The sequence below is a fragment of the Giraffa tippelskirchi genome, chromosome 10 (assembly GCF_054371585.1).
Source record: "Giraffa tippelskirchi isolate mGirTip1 chromosome 10, T2T-mGirTip1v1.2.pri, whole genome shotgun sequence".
Lineage (NCBI taxonomy): Eukaryota > Metazoa > Chordata > Mammalia > Artiodactyla > Giraffidae > Giraffa > Giraffa tippelskirchi.
This window is the reverse complement of record NC_137284.1, coordinates 34,988,928-35,010,574: the sequence shown is the minus strand read 5'-3', so window position 1 is coordinate 35,010,574 and position 21,647 is coordinate 34,988,928. Positions and strand designations below refer to the sequence as shown.

Genomic DNA, 21,647 nt, shown 5'->3' with positions numbered 1-21,647 from the left:
TGGAGAGACAGGTCAAGAGAAACGTGGTCAAGTTCAGCTCACCTGGAGCAGAAGCCACTGGAACCACAAACTTCCAGAAGCACTCAGGGGTAAGTCTGACAAACTGTTGGGGGCTGGGTGTGTACTAGCCTAAGAGTGAGAAACTCCTCAGGGCCATAGTCTTACGAGGCCCCCTCATTTTCATAGATTTTACCTTCAAAACTCCACCAGGTTATCACCGTGAAAAACAAACAAAAAAAATCGCTTCATGTCTTTGGTAGAGGGAGGAGAGAGGTGACCATTTGGAAACCTGTCCAGCTATTCTCTGTAACAAAGGCCTACTCTCCAGTGGAAAAGACTTAACCAGAACCTTATCTTACATGGGCACATACAGCTTATCGGTATTTTTCATATCTTTCTCATATATCCTACACTAAGAAAGGGATGGCAAGTCACAACTTTTACATGAAGTGTCATATTTTATAATTTCATGTTCCAAACATCAAGACTGCATTGTCAGCCTTACTGTTCCATGAAATATCTTAACGTGTACTGTGAACCAGAAGCACCAAAAGTATCTAAGCATGAACAGACAGTAGTTGGAGAAGGAAGTAAATAGTTCAAATCAGCTGACAGTTGAAATCATATATTACACCAACTGTTAGCAAAATGCTATGCATTTTACTCAAAAATCCTTTCTGAGCATCTTCCATATGCCAGGCACTATGATAATACAACGAATAGACATGAATTTTAGACACTTTCTTTCCACAGACGCTTTGAAAACTACTGAGATAAATTCGACACAATAAAAGCCTGACAGTAACAGCCTAAGTGTACAGGTGAAATAAAGGAGGAAGAGAAGGAGGAGGAAAGAGTGGAGCAAGTCTCTGAAGAACAACTGAGATATATGTATCCAGGCAAGAGAATAAGGAAGCACGCCACAAAAAAACCAAACCCCTAGGCCAGACCTTCATTATTCTCCTTCATTTATTTGTTTTTTTTAAACTCTGGCATAAGGGTTTGTATTTGGTTCTCCAGATGAGCTGTGGGGCCTTAGTTCCCTGACCAGGGACTGAACTCTTGCCCCCTGCAGTGAAAGTGCAGAGCCTTAACCACTGGATCACCAGCGAAATCTCCATTAAACAAGTACTAAACAAGTACTACAAGATCTACAAATGACATTCTACCCACTTTAATCCATTTTATACAGGAACACTCTAATCCATTGTATGCAAGGACACTATCCTGATCACCTCATACCTCCATACTCTTAAACTGCTTCTGGTTGTCCACTGCTCATCTAGAGACCCTTAGTATGACGGTGTATGCCCTCCCATAACTTGCTGTGTGCTAAGTCGCTTCAGTCGTGTCTGACTCTGTGACTCTATGGACTGTAGTCCTCCAGGCTCCTCTGTCCATGGGATTCTCCAGGCAAGAATACTGGAGCAGGTTGTCATGCCCTCCTCCAGGGCATCTTCCCGCATCTCAGGGATCCAACCTGAGTCGCATTATGTCTCCTGCATTGGCAGGTAGGTTCTTTACCACTAGCACCACCTGGGAAGCCTTCCCATAACTTGCCTCCATCTAATTTCACAGCCTTTTTTCTCACCACATGCCATCCCAGTTTATTCATTCATCCACTCATCCATCCACTCAATGTTAATCTGGTATCTATCATAAGGATAAAAAGATAAAAAAGACATGGTCTCTATGCTTAAGGAACTCACAGAGATATACAAATACAAATTACAAAACAATGTAGTAAAAGAAAAGACAGAAATATTCCTAAGAACTTATGGAAGCAGCAGACTTCTAACTCAGCTAGGGTAGGAGGGAAGGAGAGCAGAAAAGGGTTCCTAGAAAAGTTAACACCTGAGATGAATCTTCAAGGGTTAGCAGGACTTTGCCAGGTGAAATGCATGTAGGGAAAGGCATCCTGGACAGTTCAAGAAACTATAAAAATACTCACCCTACTGTGGAAGCACAAGGTTGAAAGGAAAAGAGCCTAGAATTAGACAAGAGGCAGGCTGTGCTGGAACCTGCTGGACTTGAACAGATAGCGGGGAGTCATTGAAGGATTTTAAGTAGAGGAATAAGAATGATCGTATCTGTAACGCTGGCTGCAGTGAGGGGAATTAATGGACCGGAGAGCAAAAGAGCAAGAGTACAGACTCAAGGAGACCATGTAGGAAGATATCTACAGAAGTCTCCACCAGAGACGTTGAGACCCTCAAGTAAGAGAATGGTGGCAGGAACAGAAAAGGAAACAGATTCAACATATATTACGCAAACAGGATGAAATGAACTTGGAGGGATTTGGTGTGTGAAATAAGGGAAGAGTAACACGACAACTCCAAGGTGTGTGACTAAGTTACACAAGTGGTACAGTGCCACTGAGACAACCAACACTAAAGGACAGAGAGGACATAATGATACAAAATCATATTTTGAATGTGTTGATCTTGAGGCGCCCAAGGAAGAGCTCCACAAGGGAGCTGTACATGTAAGTCTGCAGCTCCAAGGAGAGGTCTGGAGCTGAGCTCCCAGGGTTAGCTGTGTCTCAGTAGCAGGCAGCTTTCTCTGATCCCTAACCTCACCCCACACTGGAGCCAGGGGCCCTCTACTCTTCCTTATAATATTCATCACACTAGTAATTACTTGCTCAGTATTTATCTTCCCCACTAGAAGGAAGGAATGTGTTTGTCTTCTTTGCTCACACATCCTTAAGAAAAAGCACATAGTAGACACTCAGTAAATATTTACTGGATGACTAAATAAATAACAGATTCGGGGGTCCTCAGTAGGGTTGAAGTCATAGTACATAACAAGGAAAAAAGCATCAGTGATGGCACTATCCGAGGAAAAAAAAAAAAAAGCAACATTTAAGGAGAGGATAGAAGAAAAGTCAGGATGGATGGATGGATGGGTGGATAGCTAGCTAGCAAGACAGACAGGGAGAGTCGGGAAAGTGGAAGGAAGAAAATTAGGTGAGTCTAGTATCTCCAGGGCTTCCATAGTGGCTCAGAAATAAAGAACCCGCCTGGCCAATGCAGGAGACGCGAGTTCAATAACCTGCTTCGGGAAGATCCCCTGGAGAAGGAAATGGCTACCAACTCCAGAGTTCTTACCTGGGAAATCCCATGGGCAGAGGAGCCTGGCAGGCTACAGTACATGGGGTCGCAAAGAGTCGGACGTGATTTAGCGACTAAACAACAACAAACAAATACTATTTACACAAAGTCAAATGCCGCAGAGACGCCAAGAACTTAAAAGGGTCCATAAATTTTAACAAGAGTTGCTATCACCTAGGAACGAAGTCTCAGGAATGGGTGCACATAGGCGCCAAAAAAAAAAAAGTAAGGAAAGCTGTAATGAGGAAGGATGGGGGCCAGATGACCAGATGAGATTTGGGGCCCACTGTAAATAGGTCAATTAAGGGGGAAGAGATGAGTGACAGGTGAGAAAGGGAAATGCCAAGAAGGGGCTGGAGTGAGAAAAGTGGAGTGTGGCAGAGACAAGGGCCAGCGAAGCGGTCCGACTCACACGGGGTCGCAGTCTCCGAGGAGGAGGTGGACGGTCCTGAATCGGACACCCCGGGCATGGTGCGGCGACTCGGACTCCGGTGGGGCGTCGAGTCCAGGCCCCCGCTGCTGCGGCGGTCTTCGCTCGCTGTCACCCACGAGCCACTGCAGCAGCGGCTGTCTCCCTCGTCGTCGCTAGGCCCCGGGCCGCCGTCCTCCGTTGTCCTCCCCCAGGAGGCCCGGCAGCGGGAACCGTCGTCCTCACTTTCCCTCTCCCAGAAGCGGCGGCGGCTGGCGTCTTCGCTGACGCTCACCGCGGAGGAGTCGCTGGCCAAGTAGCCGCGGTCTTCACTCACTCCCTCCCAGGAACTGCTGAGGCTGCGGCCGCCATCCACACTCGCGCCCTCCCAAGAGCCACTGAGGCGGCAGCGGCGGCCGTCACTGCCCCTCTCGCCCGAGTCGCTAGCTCGGGGGCCCCGGACCTCCCGGACTTCCTCCCAAGTCCTGCAGAGGCGGAGGCCGCGGTCGTCTCTGACGGATCCCGAGGAGTCACTAGTCGGGTGGCTTCCGACTTCAGTGAAGCTCGCGTCGCTACTGAGGCCTCCCCTCAGTCTCTCCCAAGAGTTGCCAGGACGGTGGCCGCCGTCTCCCCTGACTCTCTCCTCAGAGACGCTGCGGCCGTGGTCCAGGTCTTCGCTGACCCTTCTCGAGTCATCGCGGGAGAAGCCGACGTCTTCACTTCCTCTTCCTGTCGGTACCCGCCAGCGGCGGTCGCTCTCCTCGCGTAGTCTTTCTCTGTCTTCGCTAAGACGAGAGCCCTGGCCCTCGCTCACTCTTTCTCTGGACGGATCACCGCGACGGCCGTGCCGGCCGTTTATCCTCCACACGCGCTGGCTGGTGCGGCGGCCGCCGTCTTCGGTTGCTACTCCACGCGACTCGCTGTGGCAGCGGCCGCCGTCGGCTAGCACCCGCTCCACCGAGTCGCTTTCCAGCGTCCCAACACCAGTTACCTAGTTGGAGCGAGGAGGGGCGGAGCCGGCGCCCTGGAAACAGATAGACTTCCGGCGTGATGTGGTCATTTCCGGTTCCTCGCTGAAGTACGTCACTTCCGGCTTCCTTGCCTTTTTTTTTTTTAAGTACTCTTTATTTTTTTTCGAGGCGTCTCCTTTAAACATGGTGGTGTGGACGGGGTTTCGGTGAAATGGCGCTCGGCCTCACGTCCAGCCTGTCTCTGCCCCGTCTCTATAACGGCCTGGCATCGGTTGCTCTCGCCAGGGCTCGGCGACGCAGGTGGGGAGGCTCCGGGACTGCAGTCGGCGTCCGTGACCCGAGTGTGTGCCGCGAACCGGGCGGGGCCTTGCACCCTCTGGAAACCTAGTGTCCTTTTGTCAGTGCCGGTTGGAGCGTTGGAGAAAATATATTCTTACCCTGTCATAAGTACGGACAAAAAGACCTAATGGAGAAGTTAAGCGGCTGCATCGCTGTTGTATTATTGAGTGTGCCCACTGCCAGCCTCTTTGATAATCGCTTGGTACTATTTCTCACACTAATTTTGTAAGGTAGGTGTTATCCCCGTTTTACAGATGAGGAGATTCAAAGTATAAGTAGTTTGTTAAGGCCATACAGCAGGTAAGTTGCAAAGCCAGTGGAAAGAGAAGTCGTTAGTCAAAAGACTGCACCAGATCTCCTGACTCCCAAGATTTCGTTTCACTGTAAAACGGTTTCTTTGAACAGTTTGGCCCAGATCTTTCTCTGCAGTCCAGTTGCTTAACGTGTGTTATTCCATTCGTGTTTATAGCAAACATGGGTCAGGTGTTGTGCTAGCATCTGAAAATACAGAAATTAGAATTCTCTGCCCTCCAAGGGCATCACACACTTTGATTCTCCTCGTACCCTTTTTTCCCCCATCCTTAACTGCCTTGCCACAGGTTTTGTTTTGTGAACACAATTGGGAAATTCTTCTGACCCTGCCTTTCCTCTCTTGAAATATAGTAAATGCCTTTCTTTACCTTTTATGGCCTGTTGTAATAATAATAACCTCCATTTGTTGAGTTCGTATGATGTGTTGTTTAATCTTTAATATAACCTACCAGGTTGGTATTACTGTTCCTTTCTACAGATAGAGAAGTTTAACGCCACAGTTAATTTTTGAGGGTACACAGGCTAAGACGGTAAAGAATCCGCCTGCAGTGGGGGAGACCTGGGTTTGATCCCTTGGTTGGCAAGATCCCCTGGAGGAGGGCATGGCAACCCACTCCAGTATGCTTGCCTGGAGAATCCCATGCACAGAGGAGCCTGGCGGGCTACAGTCCATGGGGTCTCAAAGAGTCGGACGGACTGAGCGACTAAGCACAGCACAGCACACACAGCTAGTACGTAGTGAGTCCCCGCATGAGATGTCCAACCTAAGTCTTGATTTTGCTGTGCATACTCCTCAAAGTCTCTGAATTCCTACAGCCTTTTTAGACCAAGTATCACATTGTATTAGTTACCTCTTTAACAGTTGGTGCTCACTTCTACCCCCTAAGGACTCTGACCTGGAAGGTAGGAACTATATCGTTAGTTCATCATGGCATTCCTAACATCTAGAATACCTAGTTCAAGGGAAGTGCTTTCTAATTGTTGTTTGGGTGAATGAGTGGGTTGATGTTTGGTTGATTGGTAAATGAACTAGTAGATTGGAAATTAATTTTTTCAGGGACTTCCCTAACAGTCCAGTGGTTAAGATTCTGCCCTTCCCCTGCAGAGGGTACCGGTTTGAACACTGGTTGGGAGACTAAGATCCTACTTGCTGCTCAGCGAAGCCAAAAAAAAAAAAATTTTTCAGTTGGTAGGAAATTTGAGATTAGTCAGCCTAGTCCTCTCATTTTTGTAAATGGGGTAACTGAGGCCTTTTGTCTTATCAGACATCTATTGAGTTATTAATATGGGCCAGTTCTTATGCTGAATGATTTGTAAATAGTCTTAAACTTAATCTGTATTATTATTTCTATTTTTACAGGTGAAGAAACCAAGATTTGGCCAAGATCACATAGCTAGGTGGTAGGGAGTTAGAACCCACTGTGACTGACTCCAAATTAATACAGTGTTTGTAGCCACATTATAATAATGGTAAAGGCTTTCATTTTTGCTCTGTTGTATGGATAAACACACTGAGGGAATAAGGCAGCACATTCTTAAAGGATCTACATTTGGTGGAAAGAATCAGGAAAGGAAACAGAGAAGCAGAGAAAGTAAACAAAATAAACTTAAAAGGAATTAAAGATAAAAGCAGGAATTAATGAAACAAATAAAATTGATCATAATAGTAGCTGGTGTTTGAAAAGAACAAATAGCAAATTTGAGGAAGAAAAGGAAAGAAAACAGGAACAAGGGGAACATATTACAGATACGAGGGACTTTGAAAACAGAAGTGAATTATTTGTGTGTGTGCTCAGTCGCTCAGTGTTGTCCACCTCTTTAGGACCCAGTGGACTGTAGCCTGCCAGGCCCTCTGCCCATGCAATTTTCCAGGCAAGAATACTGGAGTAGGGAGCCATTCCCTTCTCCAAGGGATCTTCCTAACCCAGATAGATATTGAATAGTCATTGCAGTACTTTGTAAATTAGAAACTTGAATATACATCAAGGAAATAATGGCTGGATAAATTATGTTATATTCATATAATGAAATATTACATGAGGAGAAATGCAGCTCTCCATGCATTAATCAAAATGAAAATAGTTGTGAGACAGTAAATGAAAAAGGAGGCAAAACAATACATATGTGATCTTATCTAATTTCTAAAACTTACTTTGTAGAATTTTCCAAAGTTTGGTAAAGATCTAAATTGTTAATTCAGTGGCTACTTTATAGAATATGAAAAGAAACTTTATTTTCATCTGGTATCAATTTTTAATTTTTTAGATATTCCTAAGTAAAATTAGGAAGCACAGGAAAACATGCACTGTTACATAAAGCAAAAGATACTTTTAAGAAGTATATGAGCCAAGAATGATTCAGAGGCTAAGAGGACGCTGTTTTTAGCAAGGAGTCATGGATAATATTCAGGAGAGCAATTTTAATGAAATAGGCCAGCTGTATAAAACTCCACAGGATTTCAAGGTAAGTGAGGGACTAACTGAAGGAAGTTTCTCAAGTGAAACAGGTTTCAGAACACAGTGAAGTGGGCATCGGCATTCCAGAGAAGCAGAACCCTTTGTAAGTAGGAAATTTGTGGTTATAAGTAAAATTGGCTATCTCATTTTTTGCAGTGGAGTGTTAAATCAGGTTGTTCCTCTAATCCTCTGTAAACTAGCTCTTTCCATCTAGTTCTACAGGAGGTAGTAGGGCCAACCCCAGGACAAGAATTAAGTGGGTTTTGGAAACCATCTCTGCTTTCTGCCTTGACACCCTCTTGGCTTCCCTTTGGTGCTCCCCTCTAAACCCTCACTGGGCTGCCCCATGGGTGCTTTTTTGCTCTTATTCTTTAACTTGTCCTTCCCCACCTGCCCAGCAGTGCCCATTATTTCAGAGAGCTGACCCCATATAGGAGTAGAAGGAAAATTCCTACTCCTACAGTAGAAGTTCAGGCTGTTCTTGACAGTAACCTGATTTTCCATCTCCACCTCCAGACTGCCTCCTCTTTAGTCAGCTAGATCTTTCCATTTGCAGACAATGCCTAGATGCCCTATTCTTTCTGAATATTCTGAATAAACCCATCAAAGCATTCATTGAGTGCTAACTAGGCTGTAAAGAAAGCCATCCAGGAAAATAGAATCTAAAATTGTCTATTTTAGGTTGAACTATTCTGTGAGAACCCTTAGTTGTTTTGAGTTATATTCGACAGTGCTAGATGTACAACAGTGATGTACACAGTTTTTGTGGTAAGGGTTATATTTCATTTATAGTTATTATCAATGTTGGTTGGCCATATTCCTTGTGCTGTACGGTATTTCCTTGTTTACTTTATACATAGGTGTTGTACCTCTGAATCCCTTACTCTTACCTTGCTTCTTCCCCTTCCCACTTCCCCACTGGTAACTACTAGTTCTATATTTGTAAATCGTTTTTGTTGTTGTTGTTATTCACTAGTTTTATCTTTCAGATTCAACACACTTGATATTATTCAGTATTTTGTTATATTTTTAATATATAGTGAGGTCAGCTTATTGTTAGCTGAATAACAAATTACTTTGTAGTATTTTACAGAACATGAAAGTTGGAAGTTAAAAGTAGGTAAATTATGTTAAAATCAGAGGATATCGTAAAGAGGGTATAAACAATGAAATATTCCTTTTATTTCTTCTCACAAACTTCCAACTCTTATTTCAAAAGACAGTATTCCAGGAACTTCCCTGGCAGTCCAGTGGTTAAGACTCTGTACTTCCACTGCAGGGGGCACAAGTTTGATCCCTGCTCAGGAAACTAACATCCTGCGTGCTGTGAGGCAGGACCAAAAAAAAAGACAATATTCCATCTCCCTGGGGCCTACTTTAGCTTTCCTTGCTATACTCTCTTGTGTAAAGTAATGGTTCTAGTTCCTAATAGTATGTGTTAACTCTTTTCCATTTTCTTAACAGGCAAAAAAAGTAGGTGCTGCTGATTTCTAGATCAGTTGTCAGATCTGGCTGTTTACTAGAATTAACTATACAGCTTTTTAATTGGGATGTAATTGACATAGAACATTGGTTTTGGTGTAACTGGAGCTTCTTACATATTAGAGGTGTCTCTGAGAATCTACTAAACAAGACTGGAGGTAAGCAGTCTCTTCTTAGCAGTCACCATGATTCTAATGCACAGCCAAGTTGAGGGGGCATCCTTCTAAGTCACTACCTGACATCTACATCAAAAACTAGCAACTGAATTTTCAATTTCACCTGCAGATACCTGTGAACATGTAAGAGAAATACTGTCCCTCCTCCATTCTAAGTCCTCTTGTGCTATTCTGCCAGCTAAGACTGGTCTCTCCAGTGATCCGTTAGTAAACTAAGTGCTAACATCTCTGTTCATGTAACTACAATTAAATCTCTCATTCAATTTCATAGAAGAGCAGCTCTTTTTGTCACCTCTCACCCATACTCAACTGTTGTTCAGTCAATAAGGGATACCTCTCAATTTCTCCATATTTGACCTTTTTGACTACCTAACTGAAAAAAAAAATTTCCCAGTTGCTGGTTTTTACTTCTTCAGTTGTGGTTATTTCTCACCTTCCCACCTATGAGTCTTTAAATGTTTGTTCCCTGAATATTCTTGGTACATATGTAGGTTTGAATGTCCCCTTCCCCGATTGTGACATATTTTTAAGCATTTGATAAAAGCTCTGGATGGTCTTCCCCCAAAAAGGCACATGAAGTCTTGGCCTACGTTTTTAGATTCAGACTGCAGCATTTCTTCCATGACATTGTTCATACAACGTATGAATGTTTTATCTCTCGCAAATCATGTTTGTCTCAAATCTAGTGGACACCAGTTTTCTCACCGAACCTCCCCACTGCATTTACTACAAATCTCTTTCAGTTTTTATTCACTTTATTCTTTAAAAACAAAGACCAATCTTGGATGCAGATAGGATATCGCTTCTGTTTAAAATTTCTAGTGGCTCCTGTGGTCATCAGTGTAATACAAACACATGAAGTGTTTTGAAGCCTTCACATTTGCTGCTCATTCTTCATAGATACCCTTGCCTCCTACCAATGTGGACTCCAGTTTGCCCACAGATTCCACCACCTCTACATACAAAGTCTTCCTTAACCAAACTTCAGACAGTTTGGTGTGCCTGTTATCTTAACGGTATTTTTGTAAATTGCAGAAATAGTATGAAATGAAGTAAAACGAAGCTAGGTTCACATTCTTGTTCTACAGCTTCATAAATGAAGGATTCAGTTTCATCTGTAAAGTGAGAATACCGTCTACCATTTATAATTATTTGTAAGCATCAGAGTAAATATATGTAAAGAGTTTGCCAATGCCTACCATATAGTAAGTGCTAAACACTGACTTTTATTGTTTTATAATAGCCTATCTCCTCCAGTAGATGGCAGAAAAGATTAATCTTGCATCTCAGAGTGCCCGGCTCATACCAAGTGCCTTATTCATGTTTTAAAGAACAGAGTGATGAAAGACAAAGGAAAAGGAAATCACTTTCTGAAGGCACTCAAGAAATAAAAGAGATACAAACTGGAGTTTCTTCATCATTCTATTTATTACATGTATGAATATTAACATTTCATGGCATCCATCTAATTCAGTCAAAACCAACAAAGGAAAAAAGGTTAACCATGTTTCAAATTAACATTCTTACAGATTCCCCTGTAACTTAAAATAGAAATATGCTCATCTGCATTAAATTGACAAATCTGAAAAATGTCATTAAAAAAAATCACCTTTAGTATTTAAATATATTTGTTAATCTTTTGATGGCATCAATGTCCAAGAATAAAAGTTGCTTCATTAGGTACTTTTCAAAAATGGACATCTGGATGGTTCTCTATAGCTGGAGATATATAGATAGATAGATATGCAAATATGTCCTATTTCATTTAAAAATTTGCAAATCTGCCTTTTCAATTTGAGAAAAGTCCTGCAGTGCTCTCGTCACAACCCCCTTTTGAAGGATAAAAGTAATTCAGACTTTGCTTTAATTATGGGAAGCTGCTGGAAAAAAATCTTATGTTGAGGTTGCTGTTTAATTCTATCTTCACCCAATAAAAAGTACAGAAACACTGTCTTTATTTGATGGTGTGCATAAATATTACACTCCATGGATAGCAAAAATATTTTTTTATTTATAATTTACAGTTTCACAAGTGAAAATCGTACATTTTTACACATACAATTTCATTTTGTTAAATTTGCACACATCTACAGAACTTTCACACGACAAGCACCTGAAACTGTGCAGGCAGTAGGAAATGCAAATACTAAAATGTATTTATTAACCAAATGATAGCTGAAGGCCCTGCCTCAGCTAGACAATTTATATAGATATCTATATATACATAAAAAATTCTTCACCTTCTAGATTTCAACAGCAGCTTTTTTTTAAAAAAAGAAAAACATACCTTTCTCATTTTATTTAAACTGACTCGACTGTATCATTTTCTGTTTTAATTTCAGTGGCTGTTGCTACGCTTTCCTCTGTGCAAGCTGGTGGAGTATCAATTCGTTCTTCCTTAACTTTGGGACTTTCACAGGGTTCCTGCAATTCGTTTTTGACAATGTTCAACATAATGTTCAAGGGATTTTCAACTGGTGTCTTGCTGGGAGATGGTGTACAATCAAATGAAGATGTCTACAAAATGAAAAACCCTTTAAGTACTGACAAATATCACATTAAATGACATTTAGTTTTATAAGACCCTTTTATGGGCAAAGAAACATACATATACCAAATGCAATTTGAAAACCCTGCTTTCCTGCAAAACATGCCATAAAGGCAGCCAATTAGAATGTATACTGAGCACTTGATATCTACTCAAGTAATGAGATAAGGTAAGAAAAGCAGTCACCAATATAAGGCCAAAAGAAGTTGATTAAATGACTAGCCATGTTTCTGTATTTTAACCCCACTATAACCCCCTACATATATCCTGGGATTTGTGACTCCTACTTTCAAATACTCTGAGGATTTTTTTTTAAATCCCCCCAAACCATCAAAACATCCTGTCAAGTCTATAATCTTTTGATGACCTAAGTATATCTTCCAAACTGCCCCTTGAACCTGTGAAACAAATATTCACTGAGAGTTAATATGTTTCACTGTTTAGTTTAAAAAAAAAAAAAACAATGGTCACTCTACAAATATGAAAATTTTAACTTCTAAGGTGAATACACTGATGTCTTTTCATAATTCATACATGATAATTTAAAAATTATTCCTATATTACATGGCTGAGTGGGGTATGTAAAAGAAGTAAATGTGACCCATAACTTGTACAAAATTATTACCATCATGAACCTTCTCATTTTTAGTCTTCCTCACATTTCTCTAGGCCTAATGCTCTAGTAAGATCATCAAGATTCAAATGAAAAGAATACAAGGAAAATGACAAAATCTCAACAGACCATATCAATCTATCACCAATATTTAGTGAACAACCTAAATGTTCCATCAAATCTAACAGCTCAACATATCAAGATTAAAATAACAATGTTAAGATACAAAAAATAAAATTTATCAATGTAAGTGAGAACAAAGAGTAACCAAAAAGAACTTACATTTTGATAATCTTCATAACATGATGGATGATAAATCTGAAGCAAAAACAAAAGAGTTAAGTATTTACATGCATACTCATTTCTAATGGACTATTCTGACAATTTTCTTTTTAAATTTAAAGAAGGTCAACTGGAAAGGTGAAAATCATTTGGTCAGAAAAACAGATAAAAACAAAATTTTCATTCTGGTTTTTCTTAAAGCTTCCTTTATGTATTTAGTTAACATGGTAAACTACTTATGAGTTTTGATGATGAAATATAAATTCAGATCAAAATAATGTGATTAAGCAGAAGACTAGCTAGACTCAGAAGACCTAGTGCTGGATTTATTGTTAACTAGTTAGGCAACCTCTTTTATAAAATGAGTACAACAAGACCAGATGATTGGTAAAATGCCTTCCATCTCAAATACTGTGACTCTCTAAAGTCCAATATTTTAGAAATACTGCTTTTATTAAAAACCAAAAAACAAAAACAGTTTTCTTTCAAAGTAGAACTATCCCTACAAAATTAAAAATTTTTAAATCTTAACATTTCCTTATAAGTACGTCATAAAGAGCTGAAAATTACCTTTCCATCTACTCTAATAGCATTTTTTAAATGCCATTCCTCCTCCTCTTCATCCCAGTACTGTTCAAATTGCTCTTGACAGATTTCACAACTCTAAAAATAGAATCATATAAAAATGAAGTTTTATGTAACAATACATTTAATCCCATTAAGTAAAAATAAGCAAACATTTTGTTACATGGAGAAAAGTATTCAACAGTTTTCTGAAAATTTAAACAACGTTCAAATATATAATACAAAATAAGACCTAAGAATTTTGCATTCTTCATGCAAAAACAGTTAACATTTCACTGCTCCTGGTCACTAATAAATATGTAGTAACTATAGTGGTTATACGGAGAAGGCAATGGCACCCCACTCCGGTACTCTTGCCTGGAAAATCCCATGGACAGAGGAGCCTGGTGGGCTACAGTCCATGGGGTCGCTAACAGTCGGACACGACTGAGCGACTTCACTTTCACTTTTCCCTTTCATGCACTGGAGAAGGAAACGGCAACCCACTCCAGTGTTCTTGCCTGGAGAATCCCAGGGACGGTGGAGCCTGGTGGGCTGCCGTCTATGGGGTCGCACAGAGTCGGACACAACTGAAGCGACTTAGCAACAGCAGTAGCACAGTGGTTATAAAATACAAAACCAAAACTCGAGAAAAACACTGAAAAAGCTTACAAGAACTCTTAAAATCATTAAAAGAGGGATGTAAATAAAGTTATATGTTTATGGTTATTTACCTAAAGGAAGTAAAAGGCATGACCAGAGATAGAAAATGTAATGTTTTCCTTTTACCTCTACTGCTCCTGCTGGTCCAGCAGGTACACTCTGGAACTCCTTTTCTTTAGCAGCCTCCTGAGTTTTGAGTACAACTTCTTCGTGTACCTTTTCAAAAAACTGGCTCTTTGCACGTTCCTCCAGATCAGCAATTTCCTCAAATTCTATCCAGTCCTTAAAAAGAGTTAATTTAAAAAGAGTATATTCATTTGTTTCTAAAATTCTTACTGAACACCTTCAAGATAATGCCATTTCAATATAAAAAGTTCATTCTTCTACAATATACTTTAATATTGATTATTTAAAATTTTGTCATCTCTATGAGCCCCATAACTAATAGACAACATAAAGCAACTAATGAACAATTAAGATCTTAATATCAACATTCCACTACCTCTACAGTTACAACTACTTATGCAAGTAAGATAAATTTCACTTACAATTTACAAAAAAAGAAAGGGAACCTTGGAATTTTAGAGCTAGAACAAACTTGTGTTCTACTCTAATACAAGCAAATACATACTCTTCAAAAAAATTTTAATTAAAAAGACATTTTATATTCTAGGGGTCAAATTTTATTCAAAAAATTCACTAGTACTCATCAATTACTTAATTTACTTTTAGAATGATATAATTTAAAGGCTAAAAGTTCAGAGGCACATGAATTACTTACTGTTAAACTGTAGTACCAACGCCTATGAGTGACTTTTCTGCTTACATCTTTTTCAGTTCTATTTTGTCGATAATGCCAGTCCAAATGATCTGCATATACATCTGTCTGTGATGTTGTAAACCTCATTCCACAGGAATAACACTGAATACCAGTGTACAGTCGATTTATAACACTATCATAACGTCTGTTTTGAAAAAACAGAAATAATCTTTAGTTTTGATAACATGGCTTAATGGCCTTTAAAAAAAAGGCAGTTATAAGTACTTCAATTTTCCACATTTTAGTAATGGTGAAGCCATTATGTGACAAAATAACATTTCAGCCAAGAGCTGGTTGAGACTTACTATCCAAAGATCAATAATATTCTCTAGTATTGTATCACTGACTGTCTTTACCTTACCTTTGGTTAAATTTTGGAACGTGGAATCTACCCTCTTATCAACAGACCTGTCTCCATTACTTATTTCCCTCTAGCAAACAATGGAATGATCATTGGCCCACTAATAAGGCAATACTTGGCCTATTCTTTGATAATATGTTAGTATCAAGGTGGATATGGCAGAACAATTCAAGTTCACCTTTCCAGAACTTCACAGTTTTGAATAACTCAACTGTCCCACCCTGGTCTAAAGAATAGGGAAAGAAAAACTGAGGTCAGCAATAATCAGGTTTTTTTTTAATTCTGGGCTCCCTATTTGGAAAGAAATAGGAATGCAGAACAAGTAAGTGAACAAACAGGCCGTTAAAAACTCCAAAAAAGTTTTTTAAGTAATAGAATAAAGCAAAGCATAGTACACTAGTATTCTGTATACCAGAAAACAAAATATTTAAAGGCATAATATTAATACTGAATAAAAATTTAATGAGAAACGGTTTTATAACTATATAGAGGAGAGCTGGTAGGACAGTAGAAGAGCCAACTAAGTCTTCACTTTCAGGAAGTCAAGAAATTGTCTAAATGGGATAAATCAAGAAATGTAATAAATCAGAAGTTCTATTTTTTTTTTATGAAATGCTCTTAACATAATGGATCTAATAAAGCAACTGTAAATGATTTTATATAAGTAATATAGGCAATAAAAAATGAAATTATATGCACCAAATGTTAACACTGGCTGTCAGTAAAGTGGGAATCTTAGGTAACTTTATTTTCTTGATTTTATGTCTATAAAATGAAAAGTTTTAATTTTTTAAATATCAGCCTATAAAAATCTCATTTTCTTAACTTCAAAAGCATGAAGAATAGCTGTAAAGAAAAAAGTTATGATTAGGAGAAAATAAAGGTAAAGGAAGACATGAGTGACTTACTAATACCTAATACTCAATCTTCTTATACTTGCTATAAAACAGAAGATGAATGGCATTAATGATAATAACCACTGTTACAAAGTCACCGTCCCTTTTACCTTAGAAAATCAGAAAACTAGGTTACATACTGTTTTAATTCTTCAATTGTAAAATTGGTAAGATCTGGAACGTCTTGATCTTCATTTTGATCTTCCTCCTCCTCAGCAGGGGGCTGAGCAGCAACTTCATTTACTTCTTCAAATGAAAAGAAACAACAAATTTCTAAATACCAGTTTCCATGTATTCTTTATAGGGGAACAGGAGAGTGTTAATTAAAAGCATATGGAGAACAGCATCCTGTCTACTCAGGACTTCTGATCTTAGGTTTACTGGCCAAGGAACCTAATACAATTATTTATTTTGATAAGAGATAATATGTTTGATCTGTTAAAAGTCAATCTTTATGAAACTCATTAATAGTCTAATTACTTTTATAAGCTAAAATAATATAGAACAAGTAGAAAAAAGTCTGCACATGGTATTTGCAAGGAATATTTGTTAACTGATACAATGTCCACTATAAAGGTAACAGTTCCATGTTACAAAATTTTTAAGTTTCATTATAAACCAGTTACATTTAATTTTCAAAAAACAAAGTATACCTAAGAATTCAATTATTTTAAGAACTCTTATCATAGAACACATCATTTTATATCATATGTCTTTATAACTTAAGCTTTGTGCAGATGAATTGCAGATCCATACTTACGTGTTGTAGCTGAATCAGGCTGGGACAATTTGAGAATTCCTGTTTTTAGCAGTTTTGAAAATAATTCATTTACATCCACCTGACTGAGATGATTATCAGGATAAGGCTTAGGCAGGGCTCCTTTAAAAAAATAACACTCTTAAAAGTAGAACAGATGCAAATTGTACTAAACATTTTTAAAGTTTTTTTCAAGATATCCTATCAATATTAACTTTGAAAATATCTTAAGATCAGTGTAATTACCAAAACTCCTAAAGATGTACTTTGCAATTTACGTCAGCAAATCATCACCTCTTAAAAATCTATTTAGGACAAATACTGAAACTACAAATATTTTATAAGGACATTCCCTGGTGGCTCAGACAGTAAAGAACGTGCCTACAGTGCAGGAGACCAGGTTCAATTCCTAGGTCAGGAAGATCCCCTGGAGGAGGGCATGGCAACCCACTCCAGTATTCTTGCCTGGAGAATCCCACAGAGAAGAGCCTGGCAGGCTACAGTCCATGGGGTTGCAAAGAGTCAGACACAACTGACCGACTAACACTTTCACTTTCGTGTATTATCTTAAAAAATCAGTATTACCCACTGTTGCCTAATTAATCCATGCCAAAGCAAGGCCGAGTACAGAAAGCTCAATGCTTCCTTCTATGCAATGTAGCACCACACCTCTAGGTCCAACTTTTCACCCTTTCAATTCTCTATTCTTCACCTAACTATATTGGGAAAGATAGTTTTATATAGATGAAGTAGGCTACCATCTCTTAGCACAGATTTCCAAGAGGAAAAAGAAATAACCAGAGCCTAAACAGAAGTACTCCTGCCCAGCTCCCCAACTCCCCCGCCTCCCCATAACTACCCAGGGGAACTAATGCAGGGAGATGAGCCATATGGCTCACAATATACCTGCCCCTCTGACCTGTACTGAATCACTGCCCTGGAAAAGCAGCTCAAGCTACTGCTGAACAGGTAAATTACTAAAGCTCCAATAATTTGAATAAATGAAACAAGAATAACAATATTCTCCTTAAGCTCACTGGCAAGGAATCAATCCAATTCCATATTTGGCTAAGCACTAATTTAAAAATTATAATTCTTTAACTCAATTATAAAAAACAGTATATTAATATGTTTGTATACCATTACTATGCATCTTATTTACCACATCTTTACACAACAGTTCTGAACCACTAAAAATTCCTCTTAATGGGAGAAATTCAATTTGCATCCACAATACAATAAATATGAGCAAACTCAGGGAGACAGTGAAGGACAGGGAAACCTGGCGTGCTGCAGTCCATGGGTCACAAAGAGTCGCACACGACTTAGCAACTGAACAACCACCACCACAATAGAATACATGATCTCTGCCCTTAACCACTGCATACTCTTTACCAGGTGGCACTAGTGGTAAAAAGCCTCCTGCCAATGCAGGAGATCTAAGAGATGTGGGTTCGATCCCTGGGTCAGGAAGGTCCCCTGGAGAAGGAAATGGCAACCCACTCCAGTCTTCTTGCCTGGGAAATCCCATGGACAGAGAAGCTTGGCAGGCTATAATCCACAGGGTCGCACAGAATTGGACACAACTGAAGCAACTTACCATGTATGCACTCTTTACATGTAGTACAGTGCCTTGTGTACAGTAGGCTAATGTCTGTTGAAATGTCTGACTACATGAATAAGTCAATTACAACGGTCATTTCACACACTAGTTTAACATTTAGATTTCATTAGAATTAGCTATTTATATGTCTAGGAATCCTAACTAGCTGATCACATGTCTGCCAGCAGCCAAGTTTAGTGATCAAGAACATGAACTGTAGGAAAAAGAGCCAGGAATCAGACTCCTGGGATTCTAACTAGAAATTCCACTTTCTGGTTGTGTTACATGCTAAGGTGCTTATCTGTGCCTCAGTTTACTTTACTTATAAAAGGGTAATGATAATTGTTCCTACCTGAGGTTGTTACAAGGATTAAATGAATTAATATTTGTAGAGGCACTGAGGTATTTGGCAGTATATATAATATTTGTTTAAAGAAAAACACAGTCCAAGTGAAATAAGTCAGTGAAAGACAAATCCTGTAAGGTATCACTTACATGTGAAATCTAAAAAATACAACAAACTAGCAAAAATAACAAAAAAAAAAGAGGACACAAGAGAACAAATTAGTGATGATCAATTGGGAGAGGGGAGAAGGAAAGGGCAATATAGAGGGTAAAGGGTTAGGAAGTACAAACTATCAGGTATAAAATAAACTCAACAATATACTGTACAATACAGGGAATATAGTCAATATTTTACAGTAACTATAAATGGAGCAAAACTTTTTAAAATTATGAAGCACTATATTGTACACCTATAACATATAATTTTTTTAAAAAACACAGAAAACAAAAAGAAGCTTTGATGGTCTCAGATTTACTTTTCTGTGCATTTAGAAACAGGAATAAGAGGTGATTCTCAGAACAGACCTGGAATTTCAAACTTGGGTACCCAATGATGGTATCTAGTTTATCAACCAATAGATATAACTGAACAACTATTTAAATTAAAAAAGTCTATAGATCCTGCTACACTATAAAGCTCTTAGAAGGATAAACCTTATTAAAGTTATCCTAGCACAATGCCTAGCATACAGCAAACGATCAATATTTGAATAACTAAATGAACACGAGTATGTTTACTACAAGGAAATAAAGGTTTTAAAATCTTGAGAAAAAGAACTTGAGAGAAGCCAAACACTGAATACTTTTCATATCTCTTTAAGTAAAATGAAGGAAGGCATATCTAACATATTCAATAACCTCCAACCCAGGATATGAGATGTGATTCCTCTGTGACATTGCTATGCCCTGTATACATAAGCACCCTAAGGTTGTTAAAGCAAAAGAACACTGACAGGTTTTGTATATTATCTCATACAAAAAAAGAGCAAAATTTACAGTTGTTGCACACTATCTCATGCTACCAACTGCAATACAACAAACCCTCTACTCAACAAGAAAAACTGAGTTCTAAAGGAATATACACTAATATAGCACTTTACAAGTCACAACGGACTTTTGCATATGCTATCTCATTTGATTCTCTGAAGAAAAAAAGATTCTCGGGCAAACCCTGACGTTTATCATATCCTATCTACAGAGGACAAAACTGAATGAAGCCCCAAGAGGCTATTTGCTTATATAAACTGCCTACCTGCACAGCAACAGAGTAGAGATTCTATCCCTGCTCTTTTGACTTTAGAATCCTAATACTTTCCTTCCCTTTTCATTATGTGAAAATAAGAAAATACTAATCCTGTCAGTCTAGCAATTACAAGCAAAATGTTTTCAAATTAATTTAGTTTCTTGTGATGATACAGTTGAATAATTAATCCATAAACTAGAGCTTGGCTAGGACTTTCCTAGTTACTTCAGAACTTTTGGAAAACTCTAAATTTGTACCCTTAATAGAGGCAAACTAGACCATGTTTCTGAAAATGGCTGTTTTAATGATTCAGAAATAAAGCAAGTACCACTACAATTTGGTTAAGTTAGCTCTCAGTATATTGACTTCACAGTAATTCTTATTTACGTATTTCCATTTTTCACCTATTAAAACTAAAACTTTTTCTTTTTCTTTTTTTTGCCTGCATCATGGGGCTTGCAGGATCTTATTTCCCTTACAAGGAATTGAACCCAAGGCCCTCGGCAGTGAAAGTGCACAGTCCTAACCACCAGACCACCAGGGAATTCCCTAAAACTTATTTTTAAAGCCTCAGTATCTACTATTGTTATTGTATTCGTAACACTGTTATGCTTCACCCCATAGGTGCTTATCATGAACATCTGCTAGGAAATCACAGAAGTGTTTTTCTACTACTCTTTCAGCATGTTGTGTACAATTATTAATTGAGCACCCATAAAGACATATAAATGAATCAACTTATAACGTGATGTCCCCAATATTCACTTAATGTTTACTGGATCATCATATACACACAAAACAAAAATTCAAAGTATCAAATAACTAAGACTTCTGAGATTTGTCACTGATTTCATTTTATCTCAACACAAATGTTACATTCCTATCCCAACCTCTAGCTGCCACCTAACAAAACTCCTTCCCTCTTTTTTGTGGTCTATCAGTTCTGGCTAACCATCTCTAAGTTGTAAAGGGGATTAATGTGAAAACACATCAACAATGCAAACAAGCAAAGAAAGGAAACAAAACATTCCAGGGAGATTAAATTTCTCTAAATTGCATACGCCCTCTCAAAATTGTCATCTTCTTAAAACTGACAAGGTAGCTATTCAATCAAACAATAATTATTTGTCTTTTGAGAAACACAAGAGACACAAAGCTCAGAAAGTTAACATACCTGAAGGATTCTGAACAAATGCTCCAGGATTTTGTGGATGAACTGGCAAAAATTGCTGTCCTTGGCCAAATGCTACTGGCTGAGAAACACCAGTCAGAACCTTTAAGAAAAATCTTGGTTTTAAGAATGTTTTTTCTCTATTTTAACTAAAAGCTTAACATTCAAATTACCAATACATTAAAATAGTCACAGATATCATAAGGCCAGGTTTTTGTGATAATAAAGATGTAAAAGTATGACCTAACTAGTTCATTCACTTCTAAGGCTTTCTATAAAAAGGAGTAATAATACCTTCCCTTAGATTTTTCATAGAATTATAAGAAACTGAGAATGGATGTGAAAGTTCTTTGAAGTTTAAGATACCCTGCAAACTTAAGGTAGCCAACAACTAGCGAACTGTGTGACCTTACACAAATCACTTTACCTTGCCAGTGCATTCTCGTATTTTACAAACAGAAAAATTGACATGCAGATATGTGACCTATACAGAATCATAATGGCCAGTAAACATCAGAGCTGA

The 21,647-nt window shown here is 38.7% G+C and overlaps 3 protein-coding genes across 46 annotated transcripts in view; 1 reads left to right on the top strand and 2 right to left on the bottom strand.

Annotated features, from left to right (window-relative positions):
- ANKRD42 (ankyrin repeat domain 42) overlaps positions 1 to 4,524 on the bottom strand; it is a 57,008-nt gene extending 52,484 nt beyond the window's left edge. For 28 of the 36 annotated variants that reach the window (XR_014067599.1, XR_014067596.1, XR_014067595.1 and 25 more), the window contains exon 1: positions 3,526 to 4,524. Coding sequence is in view for 17 of the 36 variants with exons in the window: in XM_081536852.1 (XP_081392978.1) it covers positions 3,526 to 3,583 (58 nt within the window). In the remaining 19 variants the exon portion in view is untranslated. The remainder of the gene's footprint in view (positions 1 to 3,525) is intronic. The other 8 variants (XR_014067589.1, XR_014067591.1, XR_014067590.1 and 5 more) reach the window with 1 other exon arrangement.
- Positions 3,582 to 12,016, top strand: LOC145522430 (uncharacterized). The gene is made up of 5 exons (XM_081531155.1): positions 3,582 to 3,838; positions 3,881 to 5,062; positions 6,505 to 7,607; positions 9,065 to 9,240; positions 11,601 to 12,016. Exons 1-2 carry the CDS (start codon positions 3,582 to 3,584, stop codon positions 4,515 to 4,517), a joined length of 894 nt encoding a protein of 297 aa, XP_081387281.1. The 3' UTR covers positions 4,518 to 5,062; positions 6,505 to 7,607; positions 9,065 to 9,240; positions 11,601 to 12,016.
- The window catches only part of PCF11 (PCF11 cleavage and polyadenylation factor subunit), a 103,153-nt gene continuing 92,173 nt past the window's right edge, over positions 10,668 to 21,647 (bottom strand). For 3 of the 9 annotated variants that reach the window (XM_081536835.1, XM_081536834.1, XM_081536838.1), the window contains exons 9-16: positions 21,128 to 21,227; positions 16,766 to 16,885; positions 16,146 to 16,248; positions 14,710 to 14,893; positions 14,055 to 14,210; positions 13,272 to 13,364; positions 12,702 to 12,737; positions 10,668 to 11,775 (exon numbers count right to left, since the gene is read on the bottom strand). In XM_081536835.1, coding sequence (XP_081392961.1) covers positions 11,560 to 11,775; positions 12,702 to 12,737; positions 13,272 to 13,364; positions 14,055 to 14,210; positions 14,710 to 14,893; positions 16,146 to 16,248; positions 16,766 to 16,885; positions 21,128 to 21,227 — 1,008 coding nt within the window. In that variant the 3' untranslated portion in view covers positions 10,668 to 11,559. Of the gene's footprint in view, positions 11,776 to 12,701; positions 12,738 to 13,233; positions 13,365 to 14,054; positions 14,211 to 14,709; positions 14,894 to 16,145; positions 16,252 to 16,765; positions 16,886 to 21,127; positions 21,228 to 21,647 lie in introns of all 9 variants that reach the window. The other 6 variants (XM_081536839.1, XM_081536836.1, XM_081536840.1 and 3 more) reach the window with 3 other exon arrangements.